Raw genomic sequence first — 14,978 nt, forward strand, 5'->3', positions numbered from 1 at the left:
GAAAAGCCATGCTGAATAGCAAATATGCAAAGGAGAGATTGAACACAACAAGCTTACGTAGCAGTCAGCGGTGTCATGTTTATCTGTGCATTATCTGTGTACATTGCTGAGCAATTTAAATGTGATGCTCATAACACATAGCTGCCAGCGTTTTTCTGTGCAACTTCTGAGCACCGGAGACGCCGTGCCAATGTCCTGTGGTACATGATGGCAGCGAACGCCCTTGAGATGCATTGTGACTGAAATTGGTCCCCCATTGATAACAAAGCATTCTCCGGTGACTCAAAAAGCACTAGCTGTCGTATACTAGTCCGAGCGTTATATGTCAATAACTGAGCACTATTCCTGGGAACACATTCGTTATTTTCAGGGCATATAGTGAACCTGTGTAGTAGCATTTCAATTAATCTTGTCATTCAGCTGTGAAATGTGGGGGGGCCTCAGTGAAAACTGGTGGCAAGTGAGCGAAGGTCTCCACCTCTAACTAGCCCGCCATGGGGGCTATCTGTAATGGATACAAAGTCTGGACGAGCCAAGATGGCTTATGGCTTTATGTGCACTGTGTTCCCAGGTGCCTTGAGGTGTTGGAGGTTACGTAATCTGAACTTTCTGAGAGGCGGGGAAGTGACAGGCTGCCCAAAGCATTTGGTTACCTCTGCCCGAGGTGTTTGCAGCCATTGTTTCTTTGCAGCCATCGAGTGAGATCAGTTCATGTTTGCCTGTGTGTGCGTGCTTTTCAAGTTTCAAGCTTATTTCAATATGGAATGTATATAATGTATACTCAAGCCCCTTCTGGGATCCATGGAACAATATATGTAAGGATCCTAAATCAAGATCACGAAATAGGCGCACAACAGATGTCAGCAACATTTACAGCAATTAACAAGAAAATCAGCTTTATTATGATACAGGGTTAACAAGTGACTTATATAGGTTTGTCAAACAACCTCAAAGAAGGAGGATAGCAACATTAGCTTAGAATAACAGAGAGATGACCTAGTTGGTAAGTGGTGGTAAGAGCTAGTTGGTAAGTCAGGACACCACAGTGGTGTCTTGACTCCTTTCTTGTGCCCGTGTTTGCACGCCTTGTCTTTTGAGAATGAGCAATGTTAGAAAACAGGTTATTCCTGCTCAATGTTTCTAAAATGTTTAGGGCGATCATAATTAGTGAATACTTTTGGTAACTTTCACTCTTTGCATAGGCTGTGCTGTCACAGTCATCAACGTAATCACTTGACGCCAATTTTCTTTTGCTGCAGAACAGGTGCCTCACAAAGTCACCTCGATCACTATTGTCTTGTGCCAGCCCATTCTTATCAGGCTGAACCAATTTCAATCTTTTCCATTTCATTGGCAGCATTCTGTGACTCCGTGTGCTTCCACAATTAAAGAAGAGAGTAGAATTTATTAAAGGAATTGCAGAGAGGTTGGCCTGAGATTGTCTAGCCTGCTACTCTGTTCAGAGGGAATGGAAAAAAGAACAAATGCATGAGGAGTGAATAACGCATCCATTAAAGCCTTGAATATAGGCCTGGGTTATAGAAAATCCGAAATGCTCTATGATGGGTCATTCCATTGACGTTATGTTAACCCAAGTGCCCAGTAATAGGTTTTCAATTCAGTTCAATACTTTATCTATCTTTCATTTAACAATGAAAGAAAGGAGCAGTCACGAAATGCTACTACAATAAGTAGCTTGATTAGGTGACTGCCCCCTCATAATGACAGCAACGGACAGTGCGTAGGGCATGCATCACTAAAAGACAGACAAGAAAACGAGGTACACAAGATGAAAATGTTACACGTTGGTCGTAAATTCTACAATAGTGGATTAAAAAGAAGCCTTCGTGTTCAGCTGGTGTCCTGCTGTTAAATTTAGCACTAGCCATTAGGCAGCCTGCCTGTCATTCACAGCCATATTCGGGACAGGCAACAAGTGTTTGCTACATTGTCTGGGGAGTTCTCACTGTAATAGGGAAGCTGTTAAAGTTTCATCTCTCGTCACATCTTAGGTGTAGCGCACTGCGTTGTACAGCGTGTGCACTCTCTCTGACCAGTGGGTCCAGGGGCAGAGCCCCACGGCCTGACACGCAGCCCCTTGGCTCCCTCCTTCTTCCTCCTCGTCCTCCTCCCCTCCTACACCGTCTCCATTGCCAGGTCCCAAGCCGTCTGCGCCGCGCAATGTGACGGTACGCGAGACTCCTGCTGGGGTGCTGGTCACGTGGCTGCCACCAGTCAACACGTCGGTGCCTATCGCATTCTACTGCGTCGAGTACCGGTCACCAGACAAGCCGTGGGCACGCAGCACCAACATCATGTCTGGCAGCGAGTACACCAGTCAGTCAGGGCCTTGCCCCTCTTTTTTTTTTTGTCTCCTTATTCTGTTTTTGTGGTGACCCCGCACGTCAACCTCATATCAAATGAAGTTGAACAATTGAGAAACCCAAGGCAGATGCTGCCCTCTTTGCCATATAATGCCATATAATGCCATATATGGTGCCACATAATGCTAAAAGCCACCGTACAGCTCAACAAGGCCTCCAGTCTGTTGGCATCGAGAGGAGCATAAGCACAGAACAAGAATATTTGCTACCTTAGCAAAACAATAAATAAAAAGACATCTTGGAGCTATCAGAAATGGTGTCATTAGTACTGGGATAAGTGACTTGTCAGGCCATACGCTTACATATAACAAAAAGGTAGCATTTCGGACCTAATGCAGCTGACATAGGACCTAATGAGTTGATGTAGGTTATAATGTCTTTTTAATTGGCATATCTAGGGAATTGGTTATGCTATTGTTAACAACATTTTTGTATTTTAAGGCATCACTGTCTTTTTTAATTTGATACAGTGTGCAGTTCTGAAGTGGCTTTTTCAATGAAACAAAAGAAGCAATTGAAGGCTCAGTAGTGAAGGGTATTTTCTTAGATCGCCTCGGTGTCAACGTAACGTCAGTAGAAAGAATTCACAGACTGGGGCAAAAAAAGAGGGATCGAGATAGACCGCTTATTTTGAAGCTTTATAACTACAAGGAAAAAGAAGCGATCTTTCAGAACTGCAGAAAACTGAAAGGAACAGACATAAGCAGTTCACATGACTACTCATCTGAAACGCAATGTAAAAGAAAAGAACTGTGGCACTCTGCGCAATCAGATAAACAGGCTGGCGCAAAAGTCAAGCTTGTTAACGACAGACTTTTTATCGATGGAACGGCCTACACATGGGGTCTGCACGCCCAGGCACGTGTACGATTACCTAAAGATTCCGCTTTGCTGTCTTGCGACAGTGCATGACACAAAAAGCCACAGGATATAACACTTATAAATGTTAACGCCAGAAGCATTGTTAACAAGCATGAACAACTAGAAAGTATGTCTTTGCTACATGACCCTCATTTAATAGGAATATCGGAAACTTGGTTGCACGCTGATATTAACAGCGAGGAAGTATTCCCCATTCGCTACAACGTTATTCGCAAGGACAGGACCAGTAGAGGCGGTGGTGTTGCCTTATTGATAAAAAAAAAAAGAAAGATTAAGTATGAATTGCTACCGGACATCGATGAACATGAAAGTATTTGGTATAGGTTATTTCTTAGCGAGGCTACAATACTCATAGGTGTTGTATACAGAGCACCAACAAGTTCATTAGACTTTTTTGAGAAAATTGATGCCTATTTAAGTGCAAATACAAATATAAGGAGCAGAATAATACTTATGGGTGATTTTAATTTACTGCGTGTCGATTGGAAAAATAGAATTCCAGGTTCCGTTAATCGCTCGCACACTGAACTAATGCTAGAATTAATGGTAAACTACAACCTTGTACAAGTAGTGGAAAGTCCAACGTGAATACAGGAACATTGCCAGTCAACTTTAGACTTAATATTCTTGTCTGATAAAACTTTTAGCGTTGATGTCACTGTTGAAGATGGGATATCAGACCATAAATCAGTAGTAGATGTCCTCAGTGTGACGAATGAAAAACTAACCAAAGCTCGAACAGCCTCTGTGTACGATTTTCAATGAGCTGATGATACGTCGATTTTGGATGCCCTGGAACTAGGTTTCGACAAGCTTTCACGGGATAAGGACGTGAACATACCGTGGCAGTACTTTAAGTCTCTTGTATCCAACTGTTCATCTCGATTCGTTCCCAGAAAAGTAAAACGAGTAGAAAAGCATAACCCGTGGGTAACCCTCAATATTATTAATTTAAAGCGCCGACTGCGACGTGCACTCAAAAAGGTTCCTCAGATAGCTGTAACGATTGCAGGGCTTAGTGCGCAAATACGGAAAGAGTTGAAAGATGCGCGATGCCATTATGCTGGCTGATTACATGGTTCATAACCCCAAAAAATTTTGGAGGTATTTGTCTTCTTCGAAATCAACGATAGATAGTGTAATAATCAATGAAACAATTTGTAGTGAACCAGGAATAAAGGCTGAGGTATTTAACAACTACTTTGTCACTGTTTTCCACCAAGAATGAATGTTATGTTGAAGACCCTGAGGTAAGCAAGGAACGTACTAGTGATCTGATCATTTCTGAAGAAGGAATTGTAGCGCACCTGCTTAATCTGGATGTGAAGAAAAGTTCTGGTCCCGATAAAATACCGAATGCGTTTCTAAAGCGCATCTCTACTGTGAACGGATCTTTAATTTTTTAGTTGAAATATTTACAGCATCTCTTGAAACGGGCGCCTTACCGGATGACTGGTTGATAGCCCACGTGGTTCCAATCTTCAAAGCTGGAGACAAGCTAAAAGTAAAAAATTACCGTCCTATCTCTATAACATGCACCACATGTAAACTCCTTGAACATGTCATTAGCAAATATTTGGTCCAGTACGCAGAAGACAATTTATTCTATCCCAAGCAACATGGTTTTCGCAAGCGCTTATCAACTGTTACGCAACTCTTTGAGGCAATACAATATTTCACAAATGCTATAAACCAGAAAGAGCAAGTTGACGTCATTACCTTAGATTTCTCTTAGGCGTTTGATAAAGTCTGCCATGTGAAACTAATACAAAAACTGAAAACATACGGTCTGTCCCATGATCGTAAAATGGATAGAGGCGTACTTATGTAACAGGCGGCAGTTTGTGGATGTAGCCGATGAATACTCAGCTTCCTTGCCCGTGACCTCTGGAGTGCCCCAAGGTTCTGTGATAGGACCTCTGTTATTTTTGCTTTACATCAATGATATTGCAGCTAATGTGGATCCACAGATTGAAGTTTGCCTCTTTGCAGACGACTGTTATTTTGTCAAGTAAAGAGTGCTCATGAAATCTTTATGAAATGAATTGTTAAACAAAATTTACGATTGGTGTGTAGCGTATGACATGGAAATTAACTTCGATAAATCACTGTGCATGAGTGTCATAACAAAGCAATCACCTTTGCAATTTACTTACAAAATTGGAAATACCGACATTCGGCGAGCAACGAAGCTGAAGTATTTAGGTGTTATTGTCACGCACAGCTTAAGTTGGAGTGAGCATGTTGCCAACATTTGTGGATCGGCTCAGCGAAAGCTGGGAATGTTACGACGTAAATTGAAGCAAGCACATCCTGATATAAAGCTCAAGGCTTACACTACAGTTGTTCGACCCACCCTGGAGTACACGGGTATTATGTGGGATCCCTACCGTTTAACTCTAATAAAGCAGATCGAGCGAGTGCAGCGTCTTGCTGCACGCTTTATTTTTTCGAAGTAAAAAAGGACTGAATCTATCACTGCGTTGATCGATAAGGCAAACCTTCCAAGTTTAGCCTCACGCAGGAAAATAGCCAGGCTAAAATTTTTTTATCAACTGTATAATGGTATGCTAAACATCGATCCCGGGCTCTACCTGCGGCCTCCAGGCAGAGTCTCACCCCAGTCCTCCCAACCGTACGTTGTTAGACCTATTGTGTCTAGAGTTGATGTTTACAAGCATTCTCTGCTTGTCAAAACAATTGAAGAATGAAATAAACTAAGCCGTGAAATGTTTGAAGGTGTGAATTCGCTCGCGAGTTTCGAAGAAAAGCTTCAGTCACTCGGTGTCTAATTTTGAGATTCTTATTGTTATGTTTATTTGCACAACATCATCTCTATGCTGCTGTTTTGTATTTTCTTATGCGCTGTTTATACATTTGTTTTTCAGTTCGCATTGCGCTGTTTGTACTATGCTGTTTGTATATTTTCTATGCTGTTCGCATATATATAGCTCCAGTGTTGTAAACTTTCCCACCCTGTAACAGCCCGAAAGGGCTCACAGTATTGAAAATAAATAAAAAAATAAAATAAATAAATGGATGATTATGCATGTTTCTAAAATATTTGAAGGAGTTGTGACTTAAGGCATTGTTTTTCTTATTACACGAAGGCTGGAGTTTTGTCATCCTTGATAGATACTGTGTTGAAGTGAAGTTTGATGCGTCGAAGGACATTGTGCTTGATGTGTGACTTGTGGGTGAGACCTGGTGAATCTCTTGCCTGTGCATTACTGGACCATGCGAGAGTAGGGGTGAAATGTAAAATTAATTTTCTTGTAATGCAGTCACTGACTTGCCTGAGGGGACCAAGTTCTACATACGCGTCTCAGCTTTTTCCATTACCTCTGCCTTTGAGTCGAGCCCTGAAATACTACTTACCCTGGCAGGTAAGCTTCTCACCTATTGTATGATGCTGTCTTGTCATTGGTAGAGTGATTCGTGTGTGATAAGCAAAGGTGCACTGTAAAGAAGCAAGACTGTTCTGGCTATGTGTGCAGCTAAGAGCCACGAAGATGTGCAGAGTGCCACAAAAAATGTAGTTCATTGCATTTAATTTTGGATCGAGCATGTGATCCTTCGTAACTGCATGATCACATGTTCTCTGCATCAGCATTTTATGAAGAAGAGCAAAATGCCAACCCGACCTTGCAATCATGTGCGAGATGTGACGACCTTAGCGGTATTCTTCAGGTAACAAAAGAGCTGACACAAGTACTCACACACAGGTGTAATCATGGGCACAAAATTTAGCTAGCCAAAATACCATGATTGGTACGTTGATTATTTCAAAAGCAATTGTTGCTCCGCATGCTGGTGGAACGGTCACAATAGAACTCTGTTCTGCTCCCTTGTGAAGAGGCAGTCCTGCCACAACATTTATAAAATGTGTGGAATGTTTATAGAATAAAAAGGTGTCTCCAGACTATATATTTTTCAAGAAAATGCTTTTAAATAGTATGAATTAAATATGAAGTGCTTTTGTTGCCATACTATCATGGTTGTTCATTTGTTTTTGTCATTTCTGCTGAAATCAAAGCTATATGCTGCACCCATGCTCTATAGTGCTCCCATTGCTGTGCCCTTTTATTATGCCAAGCTTTTGCGCCAACATGATCCAGAGATTATGTGTGGTGACTCAATCACAATGCAGTTCTGAGTGGCCATTGGAAACATGCTCGTAATTTCCGTTTCACTGGATGGTGCCACCATCTCATCAGTGATAACATTGTTTGACTTTTGCCTCTGCCAGAGCACTGCTTAGTCGTGAAGTTAACGAAATCCACTGTGTAGCTGTCATGCTTACTTTTCCTAGGTATAAAGAAAAGGCGGGTGAAGTTAGGAAAATAGATAGACAGGGAGTATTTCAGGTGACATTGTGGGCTCTGCGCGTGTACCGAGATATTTGGCTCAGATGTTTGTGAAAGTATTTACCTCGTAATTGTGGAAGTTTGCTCACCATACCCAGAAATAGTGGCAGGGCCCATTGAATGATTGAGTAAAGGCATTAAAAAAAATGCATGGCCTCTTGCCTGCCCCCGCTCCTTCTACACACACGATGGAGTTTTCCTGGGTCAATTTTCTTCTCGTCATCTGTGCAATGTATTCTGGTAGTGCGTGCAGGAAGTTTAGATTTAAAAGTGTCCGTGTGAATTATTGCGAGTTAGCTGCATTTGTGTGGCGGAGTTCATGAGCCAGAAGACCTTGTGCTCGGATTGGTGGACACGCAAGTGGGAAGTTGTTGTCTCAAGTTGGTCTCGCTGGCAAGGCCTGCTCGTGGTGTCGTCGTTGTTTGCACACAAGGAGTGCGGGAAGAAAGTGGAGGAGGAGGAGAACGCTGTGTTTCTGTTGGCGGCGCCACCAGGCTGCTGTGTTTCAGACCGGGGCCCCAAGTACAAGCGGGACCAGGCCATCATCTCGGGTGTCGTCGGTGGCGTGCTCTTCTTCATCGTGGCCATCATCCTCTCGGTCTGCGCTGTTAAGATTTGCAACAAGAGGAAGCGGCGGAAGGCCGAGAAGGGTGCGTTCCATTTCTCAATGTTACAATCCTTCCGTGTCACGTTCCTTCCCAGTGATCAACGGCGTTCGAGTGAGGGATATGTCTGAAGCCATCATTTCGTCGAGTACTTGTATGTGCAAAAGTGCTTTCTGCTAAACAATTGTAAATCGTGCGAAATTAGGAAAACGACAACATGAAAAAGAATGCAAAATCTTGCACTCTATCTGTTTTGTGTGTCTTCTTTCGTGTGGTTCTTTTCCTAAATTCACGTAGTTTACATTCGTTTACTAGAATGCACTAACTGGCCCCTCAAGATGTTCAAATTAAGCGTGCTTTCCCTGCTTTTTTTCTTCGTATTCTGGCCAAATTGGCTCAACAAAACTTCCTCTAGTTTTGTGCATTAAGTTGTTTGCAGAGAACAACATGCTTTAGTTTTTACTGATAGGAAATTATGTAGGCCCTTGTGGACCGTCAAAATCTATGACATCGCAGTAGGTTGGTGCAGGAATTTCGAGGTGGCATTGCCAGCTGCGTTTTCTTTTTGCGTGTTTTCTCGCTGACAAAGCGTCGTCTTGTGTTGCAAGAGTTGCGATATATTGGTACGTTGTGAAAGGGTAATTTGCTAATAAGAGAAAAATGTTTTTTTTTTACTCTTTAGTGTCTCTTTAAGAACACTAGGCAGCAATAGCATTTTTGTAATTGGCTGTGTGTATGCAAAGGTAATTGGGTAACATGCTAACAAGTTCCTGACGGTGACTCTGTTCCTGCAGCGTACATGATGGTGACATGCCCCGTAGCAGACGCTCGTAATGGAGGCCACTCACATGGAGGCAGCCCTGTCTCATTGAAAAAGTAAGTTTTCCTATCTCTTCACAACTTTCTTTCAAATTTATAATGTCATTTTCATATGGATGCTATTTTCTTTTCTTCCCAACCACTTTAGTCTTAACTTTACACTTTCTCTGTTCCATTGCCCTGTATATTTTTTATAGTCATTGGACTAGTTTAGACATCATTCTAAAAATTACATACTTCTTACATCTGCGTTATTTCCTTCTTTTCTTAATTTTTTCCTTATGAAATAGAGTAAATTACTGCTACTACTAGGACATCATAGCTGTGGAAGCATATGTTACATTTGTTGATATCTTCAGAAATATCCTGAAAATTAATGCACATGTTTTGCAGACGTTGGCACAGAGATATCTGACAGGAGACTCTTGTTTGCCAGACATAAAACGTACCTTTACATTCATGTCAGTGTAAGAACACACACAAACAGCTATAAATAGGTGACTCTTGAATGTCATGTCGTAGAAGTCAGGGGAACAATTGAAGGCACCATTCCTCTCCAGTTTATAACAGCACAACATGGTGTAGGGCCAATAAAGGCTATCAACACTGGTTGATTCCCTGGTGAAGCTGACTGAGTTGCACTTAAAAATAAACAAATTAAGGGGGGACATGGCTTGTGGAGACCAAAAAATCATCAAAGAAAAAAGTGTTTTTTAAATTATATTATTGACATCTACAGCTATTATTTCGCATGTAAAGCCTAAGAGAAGTTTTATAAGCTCAGTATTTCATCTGCAGTTTAGATCTGTGCAACGAGTACGAGCTGAACGTTAAATGTTTTTGGGTCATTTATTTAGCTTGTTGGAGTCATATCTCATGATCCAAGACAGCTAGAGCTGTAATTACTTTTTTAACATAAAGCCCAAGCTGTGTATCACAAAGTGCTGAGAGCAGAATTCTAATTTTCTGCTCATAGATTTTTTAAAATTGATTTTGTTTTTTCTTTACGGTAGTCATGGTACAAACATTGAATTTCGATCATCTGCAGAATGACTAGTTATGATCCTATCTGAAAACCGTTTGCAGCGTTGCACTTATTGCATATAGTAGTATCTAGCTATCTGATAATATGCACTTTCTGCTGAACGGCTTTTCTCCTATTATCTCCGGAAACAATAGAGAGGCAGCTTTGTGTATCTCGTAAACCAGTTTGCTTAAAAGAAAAAATATTGTATATTTGAAATCAGCTTGAAAAACCATACAAGTATATTTAATTTCATCAGGTTTGGACATAAGATACAGAAAATATCTCCACACACCATGTCCCCCCTTAAGGTGGCTTTACTTTTGGATAATGTGCAAGCAATTGCCCTAAGCTAATAAAAAAAGCTTCCCTTTTCGGGAACTTTGCTCATTGCCAAATTTCACCTTTCCGCATCATGTCTTCAGATGCATTCGTCTTCTAAGTTCAACTGTCTTGCTCACATCTCGATCTTCAAATTGTTAATGAGTTAACTGTACTTGGAGAAAAAACCTTACCATGTGATAAGAAAGAATTTTACACAACGATTGGCAAGTAGTCATTTAAATTATGCTGGTTGTAGTATGCCAGTGATCACATTTTAGGCTTAGGCAACAGTTATGTTAATGTAGTAAAGTGTTTGAGCATACTATTGTGTGTTCTATTCCCTTGTGTTTTTATCACTTCCTGACCTTGGTACAGTATGGAGTAGAGTTCATGTGTGTGTTTTTGCGTATAAATTCATGCATTGTAGAAATTTCACTAACACCATACCATATCTCTGAACGAAACTGAAACACAGCCAGTGACTGATGCCACAGAATAATCTATGAAGTCTCGCCATGCTTTACCTGCCACGTATTTTCTACGAAAGTGATGCAACAGCAATAAATCTCTGTAACACCAGGAAGTCATATATATGTATATACATGCACAATGGTTAAAACTTTACTGTACATTTACGAATCTCCTCTATGGAAGCAGTTTGGCCCTACGTCAAAAATTGTTAACTATCTTTATTGTTCAAATTATGGTGCCACGTATAATGAAGTTTCGAACATGACAGGTTATATGTATGGACATTACTTGTTCCAGATCTCAATAAAGCATTCGATCATGTGCTATGCTCCTAGCATGTTTCTGTACCCTGCCTCGCCAGGCCCATGAAATGCAGCCAAAGCTAATGTTGTGTCCTTTAGTGAGAGAAGCGAATCACTGGACATGGGTGTTGCTTGATGGCACATCACTACTGCTGTATGAGCTTGAAGTCAAAGAAAAATGCTTAACAGCATTGTGGTATAGGAGTAGTAAAAGGGGGCTATGTCATGTATCCTAAGGGTGCAGAAAACATTATACAGGTTGTTTCAGATAAAAAGCACCAAGTAATAAAAAATTAAGTACAGGCACTACGTGTCTCCAATTAGCGCAGTATTGTTTTGAGCCACATAGAACACGTCAGAATATTTTTTCCAGAACGTAAAGCTCGGCAATTAACAAAGATTGCTTAATGAACTTTTTAAATAGTAACTCTAGAAAAAAACCTTCAATACAAAAGTTGTGCTGCTTGTTCAGAAACATCGAATTTTCCGATCTATGGTAAGATAACTCCCCTGCTTAATTTTTTTTCCGGCCTTCTAAAGCGTGCGAATTTTTAAAAAATGTGTGACTGCCGCCTAACGCGCGGCGCTTTTAGTGCTCTCAAATGTAAGTTGAACAAATCATCAAAGGCTGCTTCACACACGTTTAACGATTGAACAGGCTATAGGTGACTGCAGTGGACGTAAAGCGATAAAAGGAGCATACCGTTTCAACAACAACAAAAAAAATTCTTCAACGAAAAAGCGGCAGCCATGGAGCAAATGCTACATGAGACCGTAGGCGGCATTTGATGCAGCGTAGCCATTTTTTCTTTTCTTCTGGCATCAATGAAGAAACACATTGGAAGGGGCGAGGGTGACAGCATGATGAAGGACCAAGATAAAAGATTTGCTCACACATGGCAGCCGCTCTTGCCTACCTTTTTTTTTAGACGGTACGCCCCTACCGTCATTTCGCGTCCATCGCAGTCACCAATAGCCTGCTCAATCGACCTTCGTGCGCTGAGCAGCCATTGATAATTTGTTCAACTTACATTTGAGGGTACTAAAAGCGCCACGCGTTAGGTGGCAGTCATGTCATATTTTTTAAAATTCGCGCACTTTAAAGAAAGGCCAGGAAAAAATTAAGCAGGGGAATTTTCTTACCATAGATAAAAAAATTCGATGTTTCTGAACAAGCGGCACAACTTTTGTGTTGAAGATTTTTCACTAGAGTTACTATTTGAAAAGTTCCTTAAACAATATTTGTTAAATGTCGAGCTTTACGGATTGGAAAAAAAATTCTGATGTGATCTATGTGGGTCAAAACAATACTGCGCTAATTGGAGATGTGTAGCACCTGTGCTTTATTTTTTAATACTTGGTGCTTTTTGTCTGTAACGTTCTGTATAACTTGTTCACAATGAAAACAACTGGAAGCCACTTTATACTGTTGCCCATTGTTCATGTAAGTCTTCAATTTTTTGTGAAGCAGAATGATGAAATCTTATTCAGGTCATAATCAGGTGTCAGAAGAATATGCATACATGCAGTGCGCGTGTACTATGACAGCTTACTTTATGGCATAATGTGAGTGAGAAATTGGAATCACATGAGTAAGTTCACTCAATAAGGTCCCTGCATATCCTGTAATTTAGGCTGCACAACGGGGGTTTGGTGAAGTTAGCACATGGTGCAATATATGTGCACATATATGTTCAGCTATGGATACAGTGAAACAAATGCTCCCATGAACAGTTTCAGATAATGGCCCTTCGCACTCTGCCTAAACAGATGAATCATTGCGTTGTCACCCAGTGAAAAAGTGGTGCAACTGGTTGACCTAGCATTTTTTGTGAATATGCCACATGAATACACGAAAAGACATGAGCAGCGCACAGACAGCTAGGTTACAGAATGATGAAGCCAACTGGAACACTGTCACACTCTACTCAATCAACTTGGCAGCAGAGCGAGGGCTTCTTTCTCTCCACCATCTTCCTCTGTTGCCATGACCACTGTGTGCATACGCACTGACGTTTCTGCAGAACCGTTCTGCACAGTTAATTTGTTAGAAAACGATACTGCAAGAGCACCCATTTCCATTAGAGATGCATCGCTACCTCTCTTATGTGACATACCTATGGTCAGAATGCCATCTTACGATGTTTCAAACAAGGGGATGTTATCAACCCTTCTTGCGAGGTGCACTGTGTAGACGTAAAGAGCTTATCTTACATTATGGGCAAGGGCCATGACTGTGTTAGTTTTTCTCCTCAGTTGAACAGATGCAACACCTTCCAAGCTGCATGATCTGTGCAGAGCTCTCTGCACATCCACCTGCCGTTGACGTCGTTCATTCCCCGCCCGCTTTTTCTCTCTTTCTGTCTCTCTCTCCCCCTCTCACACAACTGAAACCATTGCCACCAACGGAGGAAAAAAGGTGAATCTCATTTTTTCACTTTCTCACAGCTCCATCTTGCGCTGAGCTGTGCTTTTGCTATCGGGATGCATGTTTGCTGGGCATATCCGAACATTCACTTTGCTCACTCATCCAGTCTACTCTAGTGATGTTGACTTTTTCATTAGGTCAGGAACTGTTGCTACGATTTTATCAAACTAACACCTACCTGCAGATAATGGTTTTTACTTCACTGTAACTTTTTTCTGAGCTCTGTTTTGCAAAGAATGCTTTCTGGGCTAGTAAAGATGTGCTACTGTGACCCTTAACGCTGGGTAGTAAAGATATTGTGCTTATGTAAACCTCAGCGCTGTTTACTCGCCTTAAAGGGGCCCTGCAACACTTTTCTTAGTTATAATGAAATAGTCTCACTATTAACGCATGGCACTTCACGAATCACATGCCGCAAAAATTTTTAGAATCCGTCAAGTACAAGTGGAGTTACAGGTATTTGTCGCATGCTTCAAGCGCTTTCTCTCTCCTTTTGTGCCAGCGAGCGCACTGAAAGCTACGCAGGGAGGGGGATGACAAGGGGGCAGGAAGATGTGTCCTTTCATCAGCAAGCGTCATGACCTTGAGCACTTTCTTTTCTTGTTTTTCTGCAGCTTACTTTCAGTGCAGCTTACTTTCAGTGTGATTGCGAGTGCGCGCGTGGGCACGTGACGGCATCTTGCGGCGGCCACAGTAACTGCGCGGCTTAGGATGCTCAAATCAGCGAACTGCCGTGGACTTGGGCATATGGTGCAGAAATTAGGGTATAGGCATCATTTGCAGAGAGAAGAGGGAGTGGTTTCTAGCTGACTTTGAGAAATAATTGTAAATTCTAGGCCACATGCCGCGTTACAATGTTTGGCCCACATGTTCTCGGGAGCCTCGACTACCGATCGACAGCGTTTTCTGACCATGCTCAAAAAGTTTTGCAGGGCCCTTTTAAGCCAGAATGTGACTAAACAGAGGGCTGCATCCCAAAATAAAGTCCCATGGTTCGAAACTCTCTTTATACAGCAACAGTGTTTTCTGTAGTGTGCTAAGTTCAATGTAGTCAAGGCATTACTGTCCATTTTCCTCCTCTCAAGTCTCATTCATGTGCTGATGTCATCATTTCACGCATAATACTGGTGATCATGCGCGACCAGCCATGTGGTGCTTGGCTTGTGCATTTCTCATTGAAGGGCCTCTCACGAGGTTTGGGCATTGCAAACAAACAAGTGCGGTGCATAGCTAATTTGGTAGCGATCGTGACTGCAAATTATTAAATGCATGGCACAAAAATGCTGAAACCTTAAAGCAGAAGGCAGCATGCCCTTCCTATCACAGGAGCTGTGCTTCAGTGGAATGTGAAAGTTCACAAGCATGCTTGCCT

At 41.7% G+C, this 14,978-nt stretch overlaps 1 protein-coding gene across 5 annotated transcripts in view; it reads left to right on the top strand.

Annotated features, from left to right (window-relative positions):
• LOC119393253 (protein turtle) overlaps nucleotides 1-14,978 on the top strand; it is a 62,199-nt gene that overhangs the window by 34,256 nt on the left and 12,965 nt on the right. The window contains exons 13-16 of one of the 5 annotated variants that reach the window (XM_037660178.2): nucleotides 2,095-2,337; nucleotides 6,551-6,652; nucleotides 8,128-8,283; nucleotides 9,033-9,114. In XM_037660178.2, coding sequence (XP_037516106.1) covers nucleotides 2,095-2,337; nucleotides 6,551-6,652; nucleotides 8,128-8,283; nucleotides 9,033-9,114 — 583 coding nt within the window. The remainder of the gene's footprint in view (nucleotides 1-2,094; nucleotides 2,338-6,550; nucleotides 6,653-8,127; nucleotides 8,284-9,032; nucleotides 9,115-14,978) is intronic. The other 4 variants (XM_037660179.2, XM_037660181.2, XM_037660182.2 and 1 more) reach the window with 4 other exon arrangements.

This window comes from Rhipicephalus sanguineus, chromosome 5 (genome assembly GCF_013339695.2).
Source record: "Rhipicephalus sanguineus isolate Rsan-2018 chromosome 5, BIME_Rsan_1.4, whole genome shotgun sequence".
Lineage (NCBI taxonomy): Eukaryota > Metazoa > Arthropoda > Arachnida > Ixodida > Ixodidae > Rhipicephalus > Rhipicephalus sanguineus.